Raw genomic sequence first — 25,958 nt, 5'->3', positions numbered from 1 at the left:
TATGATTCTCCCCAAACATGAGAGAATGGGAGACCATTAAGGAGAGAGATAAGACTATCTCCCATTTGCCTCTATATGTCAGACCTTGGGAAACTGTTTTGCAAGTTTCTCATCACCATCCAGGTTCTGGTGAAGTATGGGGCTTTCTGCCCAATGTCCACCTCTCAGGATAGAGCTGAAACAAAACAAAACAAAACAAAAATTATTATAAAAACATTGAAAAAAATATTGAACTACTTAGCCGTAGTCTAGGACTGACTTCTCAGCAATCCGGGATACCCCATTGCAGTCACCTGGCCCCTTTAGCTTAATCAAGGTGTTAGCTGGCCTGAGTTCTCATTTAGTGGATCTGGAAAAAACCTACTTCCAAGCTCATTTTTGAGGACAGACTTCAGTTCCTTGTGTTGCAAGACTAAAGTCCCTATTTCCTAACTGGCTGTCAGCTGGAGACGACTCTCAGGTATTTTCCAAATGGCCCCCACAGACAGAATAGTACTCAGCCAGGAAAAAGAATGAAACCTTGCCATTTCCAATGATGTGGTTGGAGTTAGAGAGTAGTGTGCTAAGTGAAAAGAGAAAAACAAATGCCATATGATTTCATTCATATGTGGAATTTAAGAAACAAAACAAACAACCATAGGGAAAAAAGGAGAGGGAAAAACCAAGAAAGAGACTCTCAACTATAGCGAATAAACTGATGGTTACCAGAGAAGAGGGGGGGGGTGATGGGCTAAATGGGTGATGGGGATTAAAGAGGGCACTGGTGATGAGCACTGGGCATTGTATGTAAGTAGTGAACAACTAAATTGTACACCTGAAGCTAATATTACACTGTAGGTTAAGTAGCTGGAATTTAAATAAATACTTAAAAGAAAAGATCAGGTGGTATTTTTAGCTATGGGTAATTTGTTTTTATTGGACTAGTGAGTGTTTATATTTCTCTTGACTGAGTTCTGGAGATTTGTTTTTTAAGAATATTATACATTTTTTTGAGATTATTAGCAAAAAGAGTATATACATATGTATGTATTCTATAATTTGTGGTAACTTATCTGACGGATAAGAAAACACATTGGGTAGCCAAAATATCTGAATACTGATTCAATTCTCATTTAAGGTACCCTTTTATTAAGGATGAAATTAACACAACTACCAACAGTGGCAAATTTAAAGGAGAAACTAGGGAAAGGGAAATAGTATCACCCCCCCCTCTTCTCTGGTAACCATCAGTTTATTCGCTATAGTTGAGAGTCTCTTTCTTGGTTTTTCCCTCTCCTTTTTTCCCTATGGTTGTTTGTTTTGTTTCTTAAATTCCACATATGAATGAAATCATATGGCATTTGTTTTTCTCTTTTCACTTAGCACACTACTCTCTAACTCCAACCACATCATTGGAAATGGCAAGGTTTCATTCTTTTTCCTGGCTGAGTACTATTCTGTCTGTGGGGGCCATTTGGAAAATACCTGAGAGTCGTCTCCAGCTGACAGCCAGTTAGGAAATAGGGACTTTAGTCTTGCAACACAAGGAACTTAAAATTTTGTAAGTGTAAGACATCCATAGATTATTTCAGAAATAAAAAATTTAAAAAGGAGACAAATGTACAAAATGCAAATAGGATTTTGAAAGGAGCATTGTTTATAAGGCAAAATTTAGAAGGCAAACATTCTATCAATAGATTAGTAAAATAATAGTAGAGACACACAGAAAAACACTATTTTGAAATAAGGATAATGATACAATGTTTAATGACTTGGAAAACTGTTCATGATATATTCTCTTTTTTTAAGATTTTATTTATTTATTTGACAGAGAGAGAGAACACAAGTACACAGAGAGGCAGGCAGAGAGAGAGGGGGAATCAGGCTCCCCGCTGAGCAGAGAGCCTGATACGGGGCTGGATCCCAGGACCCTGCGATCATGACCTGAGCTGAAGGCAGAGGCTTAACCCACTGAGCCACCCAGACACCCCTCATGATATATTCTACCATAGCAAAGGTAATTTATGAAATGGACTTTTAAAAAAAAATTTCTGAAAGGATTTTCTTGACAATTTTGAGAGTCAGTATTTTAACAGTTGACAGGAATAAAGGTTCTTTTGTGTTTTCTGAAATCCTCTGAGAAATTACAATAAATACTAATATTAAAAGGAACTCTCTTCAAAAAGGTGGTACAGTTCTATTTGTATTAAAATACCAAAAAATGTAAAAATAACAAAGAAGGTACAGGTATACTTACAGATATATAAATATCTATATTTACATATAAATGATATTTAAATTGTTGACCTGAAAATTAACCTTATTGAAAAAAGCTTATATAAATTAGAATATATCACCAAAATGGTAGGAAAAGGAACTAGAAAGAATAAGTAGTGATAGGTTCAAAATCTTGGAGAAAAAGAAGTCAATCCAGAACTGTAAGCACAACTAACAATTTTAATGGCCAGTAAGGCAAAAATACCTAGAGTTAAATCAGGAAAAGCAAATTGAAATTCTAGGATTATTCCTTGATAAATTCTCTGATATTTCAGGTTGATATGCACCAAGTTTTTGTTTTAATTTCAAGTTTAAAAGTTATAAGTTCCTGATATTAAGGAGTAAACTGTTGATGGTCTTCTGATATTTACTATATTTTTAGGCAATTTAGGCTGTAAAAAGCAAATAAAAGGCTCTTCATATTAATTATAGGATCTAACCAGCATGAAGTCTTATCTCAAAATAGGTGAAATCCATAATTAAATGCCTTTCCCTCAGATTATTTTCAGAGTTTCTTACCATCATGACCTTTCTGATATTGATTAAGATTTGAACTAGAAACAAAAACCTTCCCACATTCTTTGCATTCATAAAGTTTCTCACCATTATAAATTCTCTGATGTTGAGAAAGTCTTAAGGAATGATGAAGATGAAGATGAGAAGCAGACTCCCCATGGAGCTGGGAGCCGGATGTGGGACTCAATCCTGGGACTCCAGGATCACGATCTGAGCCAAAGGCAGTCACTTAACCAACTGAGCCACCCAGGTGCCCATGGAGGGGGAATCTTTTGAGCCTTTGCTTGTCTGGACTTTAAATTGGTTCTCAACCAGGAACAATTTTGCTCCTACCTGCACCCCCTCCAGGGATATTTGGCAATGACTACAGACATTTTTGGTTGTCAAAGTTGGGATGAGAGTGCTACCAGCATCTAGTGGAGGTCAGGGTTTTTGCTAAACATCCAACAAACAGTGCATAGGACAGCACCGCCCCCACCCAAGACAAGGAATTATCCAGCTCCAAATGTCAAAAAGGCTAAGTCTGGGAAACTCTCCTCTAAATAAAATATATCTTTACATCATTTTCTAGAGTTTAACAGTGATATTTAGAAGTCCATTACATTTCTGATTCCTGATACTTTATATACAACCTGGTTTTTTGTCTTAATTTTTTAAAGGATCATCTCTTTATTTCTTTTATTATCAAATTTCATTCTAAGGGACGCCTGGGTGGCTCAGTTGGTTGGACGACTGCCTTCGGCTCAGGTCATGATCCCGGAGTCCCGGGATCGAGTCCCGCATCGGGCTCCCAGCTCCACGGGGAGTCTGCTTCTCCCTCTGACCTTCTCCTCACTTGTGCTCTCTCTCTCTGTCTCTCACTGTCTCTCTCTCAAATAAATAAATAAAATGTTTAAAAAAATACTTTAAAAAAAAAAAAAAAAAATTTCATTCTAAGATGCTTTTGTAGAGGTGATCAGTTTTTCTTTGTTAGGGCTACATGGGTCAACAGTAAGCGGAGGGAATTACATCTACTGACAATTATATACCAAGTGTTATTTATTTTTTTAAAGATTTTATTTATTTATTTGACAGACAGAGATTATAAGTAGGCAGAGAGGCAGACAGAGAGAGAGAGGGGGGAGCAGGCTCCCTGCTGAGCAGAGAGCCCGATGCAGGGCTCAATCCCAGGACCCTGAGATCATGACCTGAGCCGAAGGCTAGAGGCTCAACCCACCGAGCCACTCAGGTGCCCCTTGGTTTCAATTCTTAATCTACATCTTTGATCCATCTGCATTTTAGTTTGCTTTGAGCTGCACATTAGGGATCCAATTTTTTTCTCTCTCTCCCATGTGGCTACCCAATTAGATAAGGCCATTAATTATATAATCTATGTTTTACAGACATGTCCATATTTTTACACATCCTATAAATTGGCATACTGTCTAATACAACCACAATAAATATACTTTGGAAATTTAGCAGTTGACCACAGAATATTAAAATCTAATATATGGTACATATTCAAATTTCTCCCAATTATCCCAACAGTTCTTTTAAGTTTCATTTATTCTAAGTGATCTCTACACCCACTGTGGGGCTCGAAATCACAATCCCAAGATCAAGAGTCACATGCTATTTCAACTGGGCCAGTCAGGTGCCCCCCAACAATGATTTTAAAGCTTCTTTTAAAATCCAAGATACAAAAAAATAATAATAATAATAATAAAATAAAAAAAATCCAAGATACAAAGGTCATGCATTGCATTTAGTTGGCATATCTCATTAGTCTGCTTAGATCTAGAACAGTTCACAGTTCTCTTGTACCTCAAAACTTCATATTTTTGGTATCCAGACTGCTTTTCTCCCCCAGAATGTTCTTCTACACATTTAAGAAAATTATTTCCCCTTGTTGAACTTCAGGCTAAATATTTTTGACAAGAATACTCCATGGGTGATATTGTGCCCTTCCCAATGTATCATATCAGAGGCCACTTGATGTCACTTTTTCCCATTCCTGATGTTAATTTATTTCCTAAGGTTGTAGTCAACAGTCTTATCAATTTAAAACTATACCTTCTTTTTTTATTTTTAAGTAAACTATGGAACTTTCAGATTGTTTGAATATAGATACAAGTTTGTCCTATCTATGCCATATGGTTACTAAAAACATTTGTTGTAAAACCTATACATAACATATACATATAATACATCTAATTCCTCAAGATTCAAAGGGTAGTAAATGATCCAAAATGCCTTCATTATCATATACTATCTTTCCTATGTTCTTGGATCTATGGCTGGATTTTGAAGTACTTCTAGTGTTCTATTATATTTTTGCAAGAGCTACACTCCTAATTATTATGGAGTTATAATACATCTTAATATCTGATGGTCCTAATTATCCAATTCTTATCCTCCCTCTTCAGAATTGTACTGGTTATTCTGATTTCTTTATTTTTCCATTAGAATTAGCTCATATGTCTAAAAAATTCCTGGGTATTTTTAATTGAGATTACATCACATTTATAACCTAAGGAATTATGATTTCTTAATGATGTCAGTACTGCAATTCCAGATGTTATATCCTTTTATTTTTTCATTTTCTGATTGCTTTGGAAAATTTTTATTTATTTCACATAATGATTATGGACATTTCTGTTTAATTTCTTTCTTCATAACTCATTTTTTTTGTGACTACCATTAAAAGCACTTTTTTTTTCCTATGGGATCTTCTATTTTAAAAGAATATTTGTACATGAGGGTGCCTGGGTGGCTCAGTCAGTTAAGCATCTGCCTTTGGCTCAGGTCAGTATCCCAGAATTCTGGGATTGAGTCCTGCATCAGGCTCCCTGCTTGGTGGGGATTCTGCTCCTCCCTCTACCCCTCCATCACTCCCTGCCCCCTGCTCATGCTCTCTCTCTCTCTCTCTCTCTCTCTCAGAAATAAATAAAATCTTTAAAAAAAATTTTTTAAAGAATATTTGTACATGGGTTCGTTGATTTCTCTATGTTAATTTTCTACCAAGGCAACTTCATATTGGTCTCTCATCATAGTTTAATGTGCAAAAGGGTGATAAAATACAACTTTTTTTCTCCTGGATCTAGATGAAGCCACAAAGTACCTGGTGCCAACTCTCCCTGTCTGTGGATATCTCTGCAGGGTATGCAGCAGAGCCAATGAGCACCAAGTTTTCTCCTATAATTCCATAACTGAAAGATCATTCATGCCATAGGACTGTGTGGTATAATTTCTTGCAATGACAAAAATGTCCTATAATATGCTGCCCAACACAATGGCCACTGGCTGCATGCAACTGTTGAGCACTTGAAATGTGCCTAATGAGACAGAGAAAATGAATTTTAAATTTTATTTACTTTAAATCTAAATTTAAATAATTAGCTGTATCTACTGGTTAATGTTTTGGACACTAAAGAGTAAAGATGTCAAAGATGATGAAAAGTGGGATTGTCTCTTGGATAAAGAATTACTTTAAAATGTGAGGCAGCTAGTTAACCATGAGAAAGGAGGGATAAAGCAGATGCTTGCCACCCCCAAGAGTTAACAGCCACACCTTTCAGAGCCACCTCCAAGTGGCCTAGCCACAGAGCTGGCTCAAAAGCCACAAGGGGACGTCCAAGAACTGAGCATGCACACAAAAGATGCCACTTTAGGTTAAGTAACCTTAAGGTCACAGCAAAAGCTCACTAGAAACTCATAAATATACATTTGTAAATAAATACAAGTATAAGTAAAAACAAAACAATTATGACCAAATGCATCATGGGTAGGCACATGCACAGAGGCCAAAATGTTCTATAACCACCATCAGTGAAAATCGTCAATCAAAGCCAAATTTACCTTTGCAGAAAACAGGCTTAAAAGGATGCAGCTAGAGCTTCTGGAGGTCATTGCCACTCTCACTCCGGCTAGCCCGCCTTCTCTCTTGAGTGTACTATACTTACCTACTCAATAAACTGTATCTCCCCCTTCCGGTCTCAGGTTTCCCAATACTTTGGTGCATCTGGGACAAGAACCGAGGGACCTGGTAACAAAAGTTGTTGTTTTGTGTGGTGTGTTCCTACCCTCACGAATGAAAAGATGGTTGCTTTCCTCCTGCCTCAAAAACAAGCAATGAGGCCGCTGAAGCAGTTAGTATCTTATCTCTGTACGTCAACCCTAACACCTTCATACATTGCTTCCAATGAATAAAATGTGGCAAAAAGGACAGTATATCATCTCCCTAATTATGTTAAATTATGTGGCAAAGGTGAAGGATTTGGGGAGATATAATCACGGTCCCTAAACAGTTTAAGTGAATCAAAAAGGAGATTATCCTGAATGGGTAGGATCTGAGATATGTAGCTTTTAAAACATCTATAGGTCAGAGAGAGAAGTAAAAATATCTTCTGCTGACATTGAAGAAGTAAGCCACCATTGCACAGCTTCAAGAAAAATTAATTCTGCCAACAAACATGTGAACTTGGAGGATGACCCCGGGCATTCAGTGAGACACTAGCCCCAGCTGACACCTCAATTGTCACCTTGTAAGACCCTGAGCAGAGGACCCAGCTAAGCCATGCCCTCTTCGAGATAATAATCATGTGTTGATTTAAGCTGCCAAAATCATGGCAATTTGTTATGCAGTAACAGAAAAGTAGTAAGTTCTATTATTTCCCATAGTTCCTAGTAGAAGCTGTTGATTTTAGTTCACAGTTGCTCCAAACTTCTCAGAACCACCTGTATCATACCTCCTCAAAGACACCAGCACTAACCAAGCTAAACCCCATTCTTAAGGCAGTTTGAGTCCCAGGTAAATGGAAACTTCTTTATCCCTGTAGCACCAGTACGAGAATTGAGTAAGAGTTTTTTTTTTTTTTTTAAAGATTTTATTTATTTATTTGACAGAGAGAGATCACAAGTAGGCAGAGAGGCAGGTAGAGAGAGTGAGAGGGAAGCAGGCTCCCTGCCGAGCAGAGAACCCGATGCGGGACTCGATCCCAGGACCCTGAGATCATGACCTGAGCCCAAGGCAGCGGCTTAAACCACTGAGCCATCCAGGCGCCCCTGAGTAAGAGTATTAATTGTTGCAATACATAACTGGATTTATTTTTTTATTTTTTTTGTATGTCTGGATTTAGAGTTATAAGTTCTATGAGTAATTTTGTCCACCTCCTACAGGTTTTCCTGTGTAGGATTCTCAGCAAACTTTATGTTCAAAGAAATCACAATTAGTTCATATTTCATCCTTCGCAAAATGTTAGTTTAAACATGCATTTGATCAAGAGTCAGATGTTCCTATAATCCAGTACTATTTTTCAATCAGCCAGACAAGATGGGCAATAAAATTTTCAATAATGTTTCATGCTGACAAAAATGTTAGGATTTGACATATAAGGTTAGATATGAATAAAGGTATTACTCACTATATTTTTATGTTTTTTTTCTTCATGACCAAGAAGGAATGAATGATGATGACTTTGCTATATTCACTGGAAGTTTATCATTTTTCTCTAATATTAAATTTCTGATATTAAACCAAATATACACCATAGTTAAAATCCTTTCCATAAATAATAAAATAGCCAAAGGAAAAAATAATCTTAACAATGGATTATATTTACTGAGTATGTTAAAGTTTCAATTATAAGCATTTGTGTAAATAAACTCATTTGGTCCTTACAAAACCCAAGTATGCTAGTGAATACAGTCATTCTCATTTCACATAAAGTATAATAATATATAGGAATATGTTTTTAATAGAAATATATTGCAATGGAAATGAATAATTTTTTTAAAAAATTTAATGTCCCCACATTATATTTGGGCAAAATCATTAGGAAAAACTGCACAGAATGGAAGAGAGAAAAATGGCATAGCACAGTATGATCAAAGGGAAGCCAGTTTAATCTGTCATGTTTAAAATGTGTACCTGGTAAAAGGTATGTATGGATTATTTCAAAAACAATGAAAAAAAGACAAGCAAATACAGTGTGCTAAGTAGGATGCTAAAAATGACATTCCTTATAAACACCAAAAGTGGAGTAGGTCATAGTATTTGACCATAGATGCTTGGGAAAAATAATGGTAGTCATCTATATTAACACTATTAATATACTTAATCACATGGAATGTCCTATATGACATATCTTGTCATTAAAAGGCAATTTATGAGGCAATTTGAATAATGTGATTACACTTTAATAAATTTATAAAAGGATTTGTTCCAACAATTTGAAAATAGTTATAGCCCCTGTGGGGGATGAAAGTTAACTCTATTGGATTTTTGTAGAATTTAAATATTTAGAGAAAATGATTATAATAAAATAGCATATTTATGAAATTAAAATATTAATTTATAGAAATCATTCTATCACTTTATCAATATTAAAATATATGTCTTAAAGTAATGATATTTTATTTTTTAAAAGATTTTATTTTTAAGTAATCTTTTCACTCAACGTGGGGCTCAAACTCACAACCCTGAGATCAAGAGCTGCATGCTCCTCTGACTGAGCCAGTCAGGAACCACTTAAAATAACAATATTTTAAATAAAATGATATAGATGCAAAGATGTGCAGGTAAAAGTTTATTATAAAAATATGAATTGAAGAGTTTCCAAATTGGATATTGGGGAATATAAAGATTCATTAAGTCCAAGTTTATAACACTAAAAATATAAAATGTCACAAAACTGTGCTCAAATAGCATCAGGAAATAGTTACTGAGTAAGTTGTGCTGTGTTAAGAATTTTGGTGATATCCAAGATCTATAGACTCTTCAAATTCACATGCAAAAACCAGATAATCATGACAAAAATTGGGCAGAAGACATGAACAGACACTTCTACAAAGAAGACATACAAATGGCTAACAGACACATGAAAAAATGTTCATCATCATTCACCATCAGGGAAATTTAAATCAAAAACCACATTGAGATGCCACCTTACACCAGTTACAATGGCCAAAATTAATAGGACAGGAAACAACAAGTGTTGGAGAGGATGTGGAGAAAGCGGAACCCTCTTACACTGTTGGTGGGAATGCAAGTTGGTGCAACCACTTTGGAAAACAGTGTGGCGATGCCTCAAAAATTTAAAAATAGAGCTACCCTATGACACTGCAATTGCACTACTGGTATTTGCTCCAAAGATACAGATGTAGTGAAAAGAAGGGCCATCTCTACCCCAATGTTCATAGCAGCAATGCCCACAATAGCCAAACTGTGGAAAGAGCCAAGATGCCCTTCAACAGATGAATGGATAAAGAAGATATGGTCCATACATACAATGGAATATTATGCCTCCATCAGAAAGGATGAATACCCAACTTTTGTGTCAACATGGACGGGACTGGAAGATATTATGCTGAGTGAAATAAGTCAAGCAGAGAAAGTCAATTATCATATGGTTTCATTTACTTGTGGAGTATAAGGAATAACATGGAGGACATTAGGAGAAGGAAAGGAAAAGTGAATTGGGGTAAATTGGAGGGGGAGACGAACCATGAGAGACTGTGGACTCTGATGATTTTGGAAGGGAGGAGGGTGGGAGAATGGGTGAACCTGATGGTGGGTATTAAGGACAGCATGGAGCACTGGGTGTGGTGCATAAACAATTAACATTGGAACACTGAAAAAATAAAATAAATAAATAAAATACTAAAAAAAGAATTTTGGTGAGAACAAAATAAATTCAAAAATTTAATGTACAACTTATGATAAAACTGTTTTAGCTATACATAAACCAAACTACTTATAGCCATGTAAAAAATAAAGTGGATTTAAAGTATTTTAAAATACAAAAAAATGCAACAAAAGATTTTTCACTTTTCTCCAGTCATAATAAAAAGTTTTTTAAATTTAGAAAGGAATGAGCCATTGGTAGAGGCATTCCAATATTCATTTTATTCTTATGGTAGTTAAACTGTGAAACACATAAGGCATTCTCTATTTATTATATTTCTATATTTTCTTACTAATAAATTCTTAGGATTTCTTCTATTACATTTCTGTGATTTCTCTTTCATTTCATGTTACCTGAAGGATATGCCTAAACATCTTACAAAGCTTTCTTTCATACTATTTCTTACCATTATGAACTTTTTGGTGGCGATTAAGATTTGAGCCTCTTGCAAAAGCCTTCCCACATTCCTTACACTCATAGGGTTTCTCACCAGTATGAATTCTTTGATGCAGAATAAGGTCTGAAGAACGAAGAAAGGCTTTCCCACATTTGTTACACGTATATTGTTTATCACCAGTATGAATTCGCTGATGCCGGGTCAGGTATGTTGCACAAGTGAAAACTCTCCCACATTCATTACATTCCCAGGCTTTCTCACCAGTGTGAATTTTCTGATGCTTTAAAAGTATTGAATCTCTACTCAAGATCTTTCCACATTCCTTACATTCATATAATTTCTCATCAGCATGAATTAACTTGTGTCGAGAAAGTTCTGATGAACGGCGAAAGGCCCTTCCACATTCCTTACACTCATAGGGTTTCTCACCAGTATGAATTCTCTGATGTTGAGTAAGGTCTGAAGACTGACGAAAGGCCTTCCCACATTCCTTACATAAATAGGGTTTCTCACCTGAGTGAATTCTCTGATGTGCTATAAGTATTGAGCCAGTACTAAAGGCTCTTCCACATTCCTTACATTTGTACGGTTTCTCACCAGTATGAATTCTCTGATGACGAATAAAGGCTGAAACATTACTAAATGCCCTAACACAATACTTACATTTATAAGGTTTCTCACCAGTATGAATTCTTTGATGTTGAGTAAGGTATGAAGAATGACGAAAAGCTTTTCCACATTCTTTGCACTCATTGGGTTTCTCACCTGTGTGAATCCTCTGATGTACTCTAAATATTGAACTAGTACTAAAAGCCTTTCCACATTCATTACACTCATAGGGTTTTTCACCAGTATGAATCCTCTGATGACGAATAAGTGCTGTACCATTACTAAATTCTCTGACACACTCCTTACACTTAAAGGGTTTCTCACTTGTGTGAATGCTATGACATAGAAAAAACTGTGAGGCACTAGTAAAGACTTTCCCACTTTCCTTAAACTCATTAGATTTCTCTGTAGTAAAAATGACCTGATGTTGCATAAATTCTGAGTCACTATTCAAAGACTCCCTACATCCCTCATATTCATAGGGTCTCATGCCAATATGCACTGAATGATATGAACTAAGTTTTGAAGCTCTATTAAGGGCCTTCCCATATTCCTTATAGTCATATAATTCCTTGCCAATATGACCTTCTTGATGTGTCGTAAGTTTTGAGTCCTGTCCATAGGCATTTTTATATTTTTGGCATTCATAAGATTTCTCTTTGGTATTAAATGTTTGATGTCGAGGGAGAGATGTATGCTGAATGAAAGGGGACATGTCTTCAGAGGCACATGAGACGTGGCTAAAATGTCTTTCCTGAGATCCCTGTTTAAGTCCATGCTTTGTATATCCTTCCATTATAACCCACTGGGATGAATCTATTTTATAGTCATTCTTTTTCAGAGATAATTTCTTGTTCTCACACCTAGATTTATATTCTGAAAGAAAGCACAAATAAAAACGTTCACTTTGGGGGGGGAGGAAGAAGACACAAAACTTATAAAAGGCAGAATTACATTGACATTAATGTTTATAATGTAAATAGGATTTATAGTTTTTATATGGTGGTGCAATTTGAGAGATAAAGTATAGAAATTGAAAAGTGAAATAGGAAGTCATGGGGGGGAAGGGATCAGAAAAAGATGAAGTCAATGATTCTTAAATTTTGGAATAAATTCAAAGTATACTTTGGCAAAAACCCAAAAGTCTGATAATTTAGTCTGTTAGAAGGCTATTTAGGTAAGTAACCTCTCTTATACATTCAGGGTAGTGAATAAAAATGGTACAACTACCATACAGACATATTTGCCAGTTTCTAGCAAAATTAGGTAAGCATTTATTCCTTAAGCAAGCAATTCCAATTCTAGGAACCCAAACATATACTTTGGGAAAGAATCTGAAGAGATTTATGCAGAAGGTTATCCACTACAGAACTATTTGTACAAGCAAGTGACTATAATGAATCCAAATAGCCACCAACTTAATACTACTTGAACTCAGTATAGTACATGCACACAGTAGAATTCTAAGTAACTGTATAAAGAAATGAGAAGTATCTGTATATTTCTATTGAATGTACTTCATGATTTTTTCTTTTCTCTTTTTTTAAAAAAGATTTTATTTATTCATTTGACAGACAGAGATCACAAGTAGGCTGAGAGTCAGGCAGAGAGAGAGGAAGGGAAGCAGGCTCCCTCCCGAGCAGAGAGCCCGATGCAGGGTTCAATGTGGGGCTCGATCCCAGGACCCTGAGATCATGACCTGAGACAGAGGCAGAGGCTTTAACCCACTGAGCCACCCAGGCACCCCAATCTTCATGATTTTTGAAGTAGAAGAACAAGATGGAGTAAACTGTATAGTATATGCTGCTACCATTTACATAAGGAGATATATGAAGATATAGGTGCTCACCTTAAACAAAACAAAGAAAGGATAAATCATGAAGTTTATGAAAGGTATATTTTATTGGAAGGAATGAAAACAATGGGGATGGGTAATTCAAATATAACACAAAAATGTAGGGGAAATTGGTATTAGGTGAGGAATATAGGAATTCTCTATATTATTTTTACAACTTTTTTTGAATATATAAAATGGTTCCAAAATTTAAAAAAAAATTTAAAGAAGAAAAAAAGTTATGCCAATAAAAACCATGGAAAAAGATGAACAACACATAGTAGTGCTGTTTCTATTGAACACTTCCTGAAAGGTACAGCCACAGTGATAAGACTAGACAGGAGCATTATGTTACAAGCACAGGAAAGCAAGAAACACAACTGAAAATATTTACAAATTTTGTGACTGTCTGCATGGCAACTCTACTAATTATTGGAATTGTTAATTCCAATAATTAATTAGTTATGCTAAAAAGCAATATATAACACCAAGAAAGATAAGTCAATTTTATACATTTAAAATTTTTTCCCCAATGTATCTGTATGGAATGATTTCCAAAACAACCTGTTCATAATTATTAAAAGAAAAACCAGGACAGGGTGCCTGGGTGGCTCAGACAGTTGAGTGTCCAACTCTTGATTTTAGCTTAGGTCATGATCTCAGGATCATGAAATGGAGCTGGCCTCAGGCTCCAAGTTGATTGGAGCCTGTTTAAGATTTTTCTCTCTCCCTCTGCCCTTTCCCCCACTTGCGTAATATCTCATGTAAAAGAGGGAAGGAGAATTGGGAATATAAATACGAACACGCTTTATTTCTGAAAAAATAAAGGCTGAAAGAATTAATCAGACTACCCCAAATCCCCTCTTTCCAAAAAGTTACCTAGAGAGAGAGTGGCAATGAATGAAGCAGATAGGATTGCAAACCTAACTTTTTAAATATATATATATATATATATATGTTTTAAGATTTTATTTATTTATTTGACACACAGAGATCGCAAGTAGGCACAGAAGCAGGCAGAGAGAGAGGAGGAGGCAGGCTCCCTGCTGAGCAGAGAGCCCGATGCCAGGCTCAATCCCAGGACCCTGGGATCATGACCTGAGTCGAAGGCAGAGGCTTTTACCCACAGAGCCACCCAGGTGGCCCTCTAAGTATATCTTTATATTGACTTTTAAAGCATATAAGTGCTTTATATATTCCAATTATAAACTAAAAATAATCTAAATTTAACAGGTAAGATAAATGATATATTAAGTTGAAAATGCACAAAAAAAGAATTAATCTAGCCACTTTAAGAACTGTAGTCTGACTGGAAATCTTGGTGTAACATATTCTAAAGGAAAAAGGAAAAGGAAAAGAAAACTGTAATAATTATTGAACATGATTTCAGGTAGGTTTTTCAGTCAGTAGTTGCGCTGGTATTCTAATTTTGAAACTATTCTCTGGTTTTAGAAAGGAAGACTTGAATAAATATACTCTTGTTGTGGGAAATAGGGTTTTCACTGTTCAAGAAAAAGTTACAAAACAAATATAGAAAAGTGAGACAGAATCTTGTCTTTTGGACTTCAATTAGAGTTATTAGTATGATCCAGTTATAAAATGTTTTTTTCTTAAGATTTTATTTATTTATTTATTTTTCAGAGAGAGAGCGCACAAGCAGGCAGAGTGGCAGGCAGAGGCGGACAGAGAAGCAGGCTCCCTGCCGAGCCGGAGCCCTATGCGGAACTGGATCCCAGGACCCTGGGATCTGACCCGAAGGCAGTGGCTTAACCAACTGAGCCACCCAGGCATCCCTAAAATATAGGTTCTCTGTCTCTTTCTACTTAATGGATATAAAAGCAATGACAATCCAGTAGTAATGAATGCATTGGACACTGATTTTGGTCAATGAACATCATTGACCTAATAAAAGAAACTAAGGCTTCTTAATGAGTTGGCTTATTCCAAGTTGGGGGAAAGAAAAATACAAGATGAGTCTAGAAAACAACGTCTTTAAAGATCATGCATATATGAAAAAGGATGCAGAAGCCAGCTGAAAGGGGCTTTCAGTGGCCAACTATGAATGACAGTTTAATCATCAAAAAGAAGAACAATTACAATGGGTTATAAGATATTGATTTTGAAAAGAATCAATGAATCTGTAGTGTTTCTCAACAAAAGTGGAGAGGAGAAGCTTTTTTTAATTTATTTTTATTTTTATTTTATTTTATTTTTTTTTATTTCTTATTTTTTATAAACATATAATGTATTTTTATCCCCAGGGGTACAGGTCTGTGAATCGCCAGGTTTACACACTTCATTCACTGCGCTCACCATAGCACATACCCTCCCGAATGTCCATAACCCCCCTCCCCCTCTCACAACCCCACCTCCCCCCAGCAACCCCAGTTTGTTTTGTGCAATTAAGAGTCACTTATGGTTTGTCTCCCTCCCAGCTTTTTTTTTTTTTAAACAAAGCAAGACCAACTAATAAATGCAGAAAAAAGGTGATATAATTAGAACTTTACTTTTCCCAAAGCTCAATGTAATCTGTTTTGAATAAGAACCAATGAATACCATATATTTTGGGTACAAGATTTCTACAGGACAATTATACAGTTTCCAAGTATCACTGCACAGATTATTTAGTAGTGATAAGGGGGAAAATGTACCTTTCCAATGAAAGACCTGGTAGTCATCTCCAACCACCACCTGATCAAAATTATCATCACTATAATGAGAAAACTTGACTTCGTCTCCTGGTATAATGAATTAAGAAGTGCACAGCCCTAGGGGCACCTGGGTGGCACAGTCGATTAAGCATCTGACTCTTGGTTTTGGCTCAGGTTGTGCTCTCAGGGCCCCGAGAAGAGCCTCACATTGGGCTCCGCACTCCCCTCAGAGTCTGCTAGGGATTTTCTCTTCCTCTCCCTCTGATCCTCCCACTTGAGCTCCCTCTCTCTCTAAAAAATAAATATCTTTTTTCATTATTATTTTTAAAGATTTTATTTATTTAAGAGAGAGAGAGACAGATTGAGAGGGGAGAGGTCAGAGGGAGAAGCAGACTCCCCAGCGAGCAGGGAGCCTGATGTGGGACTCCATCCTGGGACTCCGGAATCATGACCTGAGCCAAAGGGAGTTGCTTAACCAAACTGAGCCATTCAGGTGCCCCAAATCTTTTTTTTTAGTGTACAACCTTAATTAAATATTAGATCAGACAAAATTGCTTAATGTGAATCTAATCATGGGGTTGCAATTAGATAAATCCTGAATGTAAAACATTACAGGACAATTTGTCTTTCATTATTAAAAATATTGTTTTGAAAAACAACAAAAAATAGGCAAAATATTGTTCTTGATTCCAAGATTAAAACAACATAGAATAATTTATTTTTAAAAAGGTGCAAATTCAGGGTGCCTGGGTGGTTCAGTTGGTTATGCATCTACATTTGGCTCAGGTCATGAGGGCTCTGCGATGGAGCCCTTCCCATCCTCCAGGCTCCCTGCTCAGTGGAGAGCCTACTTCTCCCTCTCCTCCCTGCTTGTGTTCTCCCTCACTATCACTGTCACTATCTCTGTCTCAAATAAATATATAAAATATTTTTTTAAAAAGGTACACATTCCTGAAGGTGATGCAAAAAATTGAACATATGCATTATGTACATTGCTGGAAAAAGCCTTTACAATTGTCTTTCAAAAATCAATCAAAAAATATGGGAAAAATTCATTTACAAAAGAATGTATAGAAGAAACGAAGTTTCAATTAGAAATCGAAATTGGAGGGCCCCTGGGTAGCTCAGTGAGGTAGGCCTCTGCCTTCGGCACAGATCATGATCTCAGGGTCCAGGATCAAGCTCCACATCAGGCTCCCTGCTCAGTGGGAAGCCTGCTTCTCCCTCTCCCCCTCCCCCTGCTTGTGTTCCCCCCTCACCGAGTCTCTCTCTGTCAAATAAATAAAATCTTAAAAAAAAAAAGAAATTGAAATTGGAAGAATCTGGAAGACAACCTCATTATGTAAGTATATCCACATTATAATATTGATATAATATATCTAAAAGATTATTAAGAAAGGAAGGTATATGACATAGTGTTTTAGAGAAAATTCATGATGCATTTATATGCATCTAATGTTTATATGTAATATAAATGCATGTAGTATGCATGCTATAGTTGACTATTTATGGGACCTAAAAACTCACTTAAAAATTGATTTTAAAAAGTTAACTTCTATCTGTTCACCTGCATTTCAGAGGAAATCATGTCCACTATATCTACTCCCCTTTGATTTAACTTGGAGAGGAAAAATAGCTTAGGAGCTAAGAGATGTATAACTTATTTCCAACTCTTACTAGTTGTTGACCTTGGACAAGTTATTTCAAGTGTCTGTGTCTCAATTTCCTCTTCTGTAAATAGGGAAAAATAGTATTTTTGAAAAATAAAAATCTAATCATGTCACAGCTCTGCTTAAATCTACTTATTTCCATCTCACTCAGAAAAAGTTCAACCACAATTTACAAGGTCATTATAAAATGACTCTTTCCAGCATATATCTTTCTGATCACAGATCACAGATTCTCTCCTCTTTGTTTACTCACTGCCCCTGTACTGGCCACCTTTGGGCTCCGTTTACACAATGAGACTGCCTGCCTCAGGACTTTTGTACTTACTGTGCTCTCTACTCTGAATCATCCATGTTTATGATCTTTTCCCTCTCTCTCATTCTATTTTATGTTGATTACATGCATCACGCAATTGCTTGATCCTCCTCCTTCGCCTTAATCTCTTCTTGTCTGCAACCTCTGCTATCCCACTGCAAGCATATAACTTTTATACCCAAAACTCTACCATGGTGACTGAAATCACTCCTAGAACTCAAACCATTATAGCTCTGTGAGGCTTTTCCACTTTTCAATCTTTAGACATTTTTCCTGGTTGTGGTATTTGAACTGCAATTAATTTTATAATTATAATTAATTCTACATTTTGTAAGATTTTTATGTATTTTTTAAAAGTTTTTTATTTAAGTTCCAGTGAGTTAAAATGCAGTAAAATATTAATTTCAGGTGTATAATATAGTGATTCAACACTTGCATGTAATACCCCGTATTCATCACAGCAAATGCACTCCTTAATCCCCATTATCTACTTTTCTCAAACCCTAGGCTATAAGTTTCTTAATAGCTGATATATTTTATAATATCTATGTCTCCCAGAAAAATATTCTTCAGGGGTGCCTGGGTGTCTCAGTAGGTTAAGCCTCTGCCTTCGGCTCAGGTCATGATCTCAGGGTCCTGGGATGAGCCCCACATCAGGTTCTCTGCTTAGCAGAGAGCCTGCTTCCCCCCTTCTCCCTGCCTGCCTTTCTGCCTACTTATGATCTCTCTCTCTCTCTCTGTCAAGTAAATAAATAAATAAAACATTTATTTAAAGAAAAGAAAAATATTCTCTATAACATAGAATATAATGAGGTGTTGGCTGAAAGAATGAATACATGAACCTGAACATATTTAATACCAAAATGTTTAAAGGAGTGACACATGTATAGACCAAAAGGCAAGAGAGAGAACTAGGGAATGGGAATTAGATGTCACTTAAAAGTAGATGTTTCTCATTAGAATCACAAGACTAGGCAGAAAATATGAGAGAAAAGAAGCATGGATAGTATCAGGGAGAAGGTGTGGGCATTTGGAAGTTCATGATGACTTTATTTTTCTTAATAGTTGTGAGCCTTTGAGGGGAGATTCCTCCAAATATCTCAAAGATGTGGTCTCTTCACTGAACAGCAGGTTTAGATCCTACATTCCTCTTCCTTTATTTAATCGTCAGTCACTTACCTAGGTACAAGCCTCTTGTCAGCCCACTGTCAAAAACACTCCAAGGCTCCTTGCCTTGCTCCAATAACGAGATCACATCTGGCTTAGGAATGCAAAGACCTACTCATAAGAGAAGAAAGGAGACTTTTTAGGTTGTAGGTGTTCCAGGACACAAATCCTATTCTGTGATCAGCAAATAAATTGGAAGGGCCACAAAAAAGCAGAGAAGGTGGAGCTTTGGCCTTGGGCCCAATGAAGCTATACATTCCCAACTCTCCAAAGCTCAAGTCATGTCTCTAGGAACAGGGAGAAGAAATGGATAGGATATGTGAAAGGAGTTGAGAAAGTCTTCTCAGGAGAAACAAATATTCTAAAGGGCTCTAGACTTTTTGGACAAAGGTATACTTACCGACTGAGACCAGGTTGCTATAATTCTCCAACATTACATATTTGTACAAATTTCTTTGAGTTGAGTCCAGGCATTCCCACTCTTCCTGAGAAAAGTCTATAGACACGTCCCTGAATATCACAAATCCCTGAAAAAAAACAACAACAACAACGCTGAGTTATATTCATGTAATGAAAATAAATGACTTCAAGGTAGGAGAAATGAGAAACATAAAAGGAGAAATAAAGGAGCATTTTACAGAGGAGAGAAATGGAGCATAAACCGGTTGGGCTCAAAACCTGTGATGTGAGTGAAAACAAAAGTTAGTGTTAATCAATGAGCAGGCCTCACATAACCCAACTCCTGCAGATAAAAACTCCTGTGCACAGTGAGAGAGAATTCCAAGATCCATTCTCATTTAAAAATATACTAAATCCAATTAAGAGGAATATCCAGTTAAACACCTAACTGGTATATAGTATATTCTCAGTAAAGAGAAATACCCTTATGCTTCCATTTCCCCCTTGAAAAATCAAGTTATAAATAATTAGTAAACTCTTGGAAGGGTATGAGAGGATAAAATTTTGGAATAATAAGAATATAAAGAAGGTCCTGACATTTTCAACAGTCAGAAAGCAGGTCACATGAAAGGTACCAGAAAATAGAAACAAAATGTTCTCCAAAATAGTGCCCTGAAGGGGCACCTGAGTGGCTCAGTTGGTTAAGCGGCTGCCGTCAGCTCAGATCATGATTCTAGGGTCCTGGGATCAAGCCCCCCATGGGGCTCCCTGCTCAGCAGAGAGCCTGCTTCTCTCTCTCCCTCTCTGCCTGCCGCTCTGCTTACTTGTGCTATCTCTCTGACAAATAAATAAATAAAATCTTTATTTTATTTACTATTTAAAATAGTGCCCTGAAATGAAGAAATAAAAAAAAAATTAAATGTAACGAATTTTGTAATACTGAGAATGAACCATTGACTAGAGTCATTTATCCAGCCAAAATTCACACAAATGTACGGTTGTGTAATACATTTCTAGAGAAGCAAAGAATCAAATATGTATCTCCTGGGGCGCCTGGGTGGCTCAGTGGGTTAAAGCCTCTGCCTTTCGCTCAGGTCATGATCCCAGAATCCTGGGATCGAGCCCCGCATCGGGCTCTCTGCTTGGCAGGGAGCCTGCTTCCTCCTCTCTCTCTGACTGCCTCTCTGCCTACTTGTGATCTCTCTCTCTCTGTCAAATAAATAAATAAAATCTTTAAAAAAAAACAAAAAACAAAAAATAAATTCAATTAGCCAACATATAGTGCATTATTATTTTATTTAAAACAGATTTTTCAGTTTATTGAGGTAAAATTGACAAATGGATTATATATGTTTAAAGTGTACAACGTGATGATTTGACACATGTATACTTTGTGAAATGATTACCACAATTGGGTTAATTAAACATCCATCACTTCACATGGTTACCGTGTGTGTGTGTGTGTGTGTGTGTGTGTATGTGTGTGTGGTGAGAACACTTAAGGTCTACCCTTTTTTTAAAAGATTTTATTTATTTAAGAGAAAGAGAGGGAGAGAGGGAGAGAAGGAGAGAGCACAAGCAGAGGACGGGGCAGAGGGAGAGGGAGAAGCAGACTTCCTGCTGAGCAGGGAGCCTAAGGCAAGGCTTGATCCCAGCACCCTGGGATCATGACCTGAGCCAAAGGCAGATGCTTAACCAATTGAACCACCCAGGCACCCCAAGGTCTACTCTTCCAGCAAATTTCAAGTACATAACACAGTATGATTAAGTATAATCATCATGAGGTACATTAGATTCCCAGAGTTTATTCATCTATAACCAAAGGCCGGTACACTTTGACCAGCATATCCCTACCTCCTCCAACCCAATTCTTAGCAACCTCCACTTTATTGTTTCGGTGAATTGGACTCTTTTTTTTTAATCTCACACATAAGTGAGATCATTACAGTATTTGCTTTTCTCTGGCAAATTTCACTTAGCATGATGTCTTGTAGATACCATCCATGTTTTTGCAAGTGGAAGGATTTCCTTCCTTCTCATGGCTGAACCTTCACTATATGTCACTGTCTGCCTATCTATCTATCTATCTATCATCTATCTATTTAGATGTCTATAAAGAACCTCACATCTATTTTATCCATTCATCACTTATCACTAATGAGTGGACACATAGCTTGTTTCCATACCTTGGCTATTGTAAATGATGCTGCAGTGAAAATGAACATGGCAGTCCAGATATCTCTTCAGGATGTTGATTTTGATTTCTTAGTATTTTTTTTTTATTTTTTATTTTTTTTCCATTTTATTTATTTTTTCAGCGTAACAGTATTCATTCTTTTTGCACAACACCCAGTGCTCCATGCAAAACGTGCCCTCCCCATTACCCACCACCTCTTCCCCCAACCTCCCACCCTTGACCCTTCAAAACCCTCAGGTTGCCCCAACCTCCCACCCCTGACCCTTCAAAACCCTCAGGTTGTTTTTCAGAGTCCATAGTCTCTTATGGTTCGCCTCCCCTCCCCAATGTCCATAACCCGCTCCCCCTCTCCCAATCCCACCTCCCCCCAGGAACCCCCAGTTTGGAGAAAGACAACTATCATATGATCTCCCTGATATGAGGACATGGAGAAGCAACATGGGGGGTAGGGGGATAGGAGAAGAATAAATGAAACAAGATGGGATTGGGAGGGAGACAAACCATAAATGACTCTTGATTTCTTAGTATTTTTACCCAGAGGTAGGACTGCTGAATCATATAGTAGTTCAATTTTTAATTTCTTGAGAAATCTCCACACTGTATTCCATAGTGGCTGTACCACTTTATATTTCAACCAACAGTGTAAAAATGTTCCTTTTTCTCCACTTCTTCACCAACACTTACTTATCTGTTGTCTTTTTGGTAAAAGCTATCCTAACAGGTATGAGATGATCTCTCATTGCAATCTTCAACTTTATCTAGTGATTGGTGATGTTAAGCACCTTTTATATGCCAGCTGACCATTAGTATGTCTTTTCTGGAAAAATGTCTATTCAGGTCCTTTTCCCATTTATAAAACAGGGTATTTGGGTTTTGTTTTTTGGTTTTGTTTTTTTTTTTGCTATTGGGTTTTATAAATCCTTATATATTTTGGGTATTAATGGCTTATCAGATATATGGTTTGCAAACATTTTTTCTCATTCCATACATTGCCTTGTCATTTTGTCAACTGTTTCCATTGATACGCAGAAGATTTTTAGTTTGATGAAGTCCTCCTGAATCTTACATTTGGAAATTTCCAACCGAACTCTCACACTATGGCTGGTATAGTTAATACCTAATTTCTATATTGTTGCCAATATGAGAAGTAAAAAGGAAGTTCTCATTTACATTTCAAATAATGTTGATAATTATTTTTATAATATTATAAGGTTGACTACTTCTGCCTAGTTCTTACTGCAGTTCCTATAGTATGAATTATTTTTTTATATTCTGGCCAGTTCTTAATGAAGTTAGTGTTTTTCTCTTATTGAGATTAGTAGTGAGTTAAAATTTGCTACAAATGTATCATAGTTTGTCACTTGTACAATAGGCAAAAAGTCATACTTGAGAATCTTTTCCACAAAGGACTCCTGGGCTTGCATTATTAAAAAATATTATCTTCTTTTCAAGCTCACATGGAACATTCACCAAGATAGACCACATTCTGGGCCACAAAATATACCCTAACACTTAATAGAAATCATACAATGTCTACTCTAAAATAACAATGGTATTAAACTAGAAATTGATTAACACAAAGGTAACTAGAAAATCCCAAAATATATGAAGATTAAACAACTTACTTCTAATAGGTCAAAGAAGAATGTTCAAGAGAAATTTTAAAATATTTTAACTAAATGAAAATACAGACTATCAAAATTTATGGGATGCAGCAAAAGCAGTGCCCAGATGGAAATTTATAGCAATTAACGTATATGTTAGAAAAGAAGAAAAGTCTGAAACCAAAAATCTAAGTTCCACCTTTAGAAACTAGAAAAAGAACAAATTAAATCCAAAGGAAGGAGAAAAAAAGAAATAATAAGAGAGCAGAACTCAACGAAATTGAAAACAGGGAATCAACATAGAAGAAAACAAAACTAAAGGATATTTTTTAAAGATCAATAAAATAAATAAGCCTCTAGCTGGACTAACTAAGAAAAAATGCAGAAGACATGAATTACTAATATCATAAATGAAAGAGGGGATAGCACTACATATTGCATAAATACAAAAAGATAATAAAATAATACTATGAACAACTGTGCACACAGATTTGATAACTAGATGAAATGAAATAATTCTTTGAAAGATAAAGTATGCTGGGGCACTTGGGTGGCTCAGTCATTAAGCATCTGCCTTCGGCTCAGGTCATGATCCCAAGACCCTAGGATGGAGCCCCGCATCAGGCTCCCTGCTCAGCGTAAGGCCTCCTTTTCCCTCTTCCACTTTCCCTGCTTATGTTCCCTCTCTCACTGTCTCTCTGTCTGTCAAATAAATAAATAAAATCTTAAAGAAAGAAAGAAAGATAAAGTATGCCAAAACCCATACAAGATGAAGTAGACAATCTGAATAGGCGTTAAGTGTATAAATGACATTAAGTCAATAATTCATAAACTTCAAAAACAGAAAGCACCAGGCTCAAATGTATTCACTGGTGAATTTATCAAATAATTGAGGAAGAAATTGTTCCCATTCTCTATAATGTCTTTCAGAAGATAAAAGCAGAAAGATTACTTCCTAAGTCATTCTGAAGCCAATATTAATCTAACACCAAAACCAGACAAAAAAAAAAAAAAAGAAAGAAAACTGCAGACCAGTATCTCTCATGAACGTAGATGTAAAAATCCTCACTAAATAATAGCAACTGAATCCAAGAATATATAAAAAGAATTATTTAGCATGGCAAAATGGGATTTATCCCAGGTACAAAAGGCTGGTTCAAAACTTGAAAATAAATTAATGTGATCCACCATATGAACAGACTAAAAAAATTAAAATCCCATGATCACGGGGCGCCTGGGTGGCTCAGTGGGTTAAAGCCTCTGCCTTCGGCTCAGGTCATCATCCCAGGGTCCTAGGATCCAGTCCCGCATCGGGCTCTCTGCTCAGCAGGGAGCCTGCTTCCCCCTCTCTCTCTGCCTCTCTACCTACTTGTGATCTCTCTCTGGCAAATAAATAAATAAAATCTTTTTTTTAAAAAAAATCCCGTGATCATATCAGTAGATTCAGAAAAAGCTTGCAACAAAATCTAACATGGATTCATGATAAAACTCTCAATAGAATCACAGACAGATGAAGATGGTGGCACAGTAGGAGGATCCTAGGCCTACCTGGTCCCATGAACGCAAGTAGATAACTATCAAATCATCCTAACTACTCCAGAAATCAACCTGAAGACTGAAAGAACAAACTCCACAACTAAAGGGAGAAAAGAGGCCACATTGAAGAAGGTAGAAGTATGGAGACATGCTTCGTGTGAGAAACAGATTGTTGGTGCTTCAGAGGGGAGGGAGCCACGATCATAAAGAAGTGTGAGAGAGAGGAGCACACAAGGGAACACACAAGGAGAAAGTTTCCCCAAAGCCATTGGCTTAGGAAAAAAGAGGGGCTGAATTTTGGGAGTTCTTGCAATCAGTGGAGCTTAAAGCCTGGAGTTTTTTTCTTTTTCTTTTTTTTTTTTTAAAGATTTTATTTATTCATTTGTTAGACAGACAGAGAATACAAGTAGGCAGAGAGGCAGGCAGAGAGAGAGAGGGAAGCAGGCTCCCTGCTGAGCAAAGAGCCCAATGCGGGGCTCGATCCCAGGACCCTGGGATCATGACCTGAGCTGAAGGCAGAGGCTTTAACCCACTGAGCCACCCAGGTGCCCCAAGCCTGGAATTTTTAAAGTCAGCAGGCATGGCTGGGATAGAGTCTGGAGGGCTCTGTGCTATTCCTGGAGAGAAGGCAGGCAAATTACCCAGGGACAGATAGTATGGAAACAGTGATTTGAAGAACTCCTGGGACACAAAGTGGAGAGACTATTCACTCTGTTCAGTGCATCAATAAGACATAGCATTCACAGAGACACCTCTCTGTAAACAAATGGCCAGTACCATTTTCCTCCCTTGCCCCTCAGCATAAACACAGAGCCAACCATGGGAAGCACCACAGCTCTACTACTGGCTGCCTAACTTTAAAACACTGAGTCCTAGCCCCCTCTGTGTGGGAGAGACTGCCCTTCTCAATTGTGCCTGCCTCAGTCCTGGTGTAGCTGGTCCCTCCCCCAGAAGACCAGGACAGCCCCCAGACCACACCATGTCTCCCAACCAGAGAGTTCTGCAGGACATCAGTTCTGGTAGAGGTACTGTCAGTTCTGATTTCACAGGCACACCAGAGCACACCTAATTAAAACTTATTATATTTAGACCAGGGGCCAAACACTGCTCACTGCAGGCAAGGAGAGTCTCAGCAGATGACT

General features: G+C 36.9%; 1 protein-coding gene across 2 annotated transcripts in view; it reads right to left on the bottom strand.

Annotated features, from left to right (window-relative positions):
* LOC123931496 (zinc finger protein 420) overlaps positions 1-25,958 on the bottom strand; it is a 166,526-nt gene that overhangs the window by 95,104 nt on the left and 45,464 nt on the right. Inside the window, exons 2-3 of one of the 2 annotated variants that reach the window (XM_045988663.1) lie at positions 11,304-11,715; positions 10,835-11,138 (exon numbers count right to left, since the gene is read on the bottom strand). In XM_045988663.1, the coding sequence (XP_045844619.1) occupies positions 10,835-11,138; positions 11,304-11,715 (716 nt within the window). Of the gene's footprint in view, positions 1-10,834; positions 11,769-25,958 lie in introns of those variants that run through there. The other variant, XM_045988667.1, reaches the window with a different exon arrangement.

Source organism: Meles meles, chromosome 19 (assembly GCF_922984935.1).
Source record: "Meles meles chromosome 19, mMelMel3.1 paternal haplotype, whole genome shotgun sequence".
Lineage (NCBI taxonomy): Eukaryota > Metazoa > Chordata > Mammalia > Carnivora > Mustelidae > Meles > Meles meles.
This window is presented reverse-complemented; position numbering and strand designations above follow the sequence as displayed.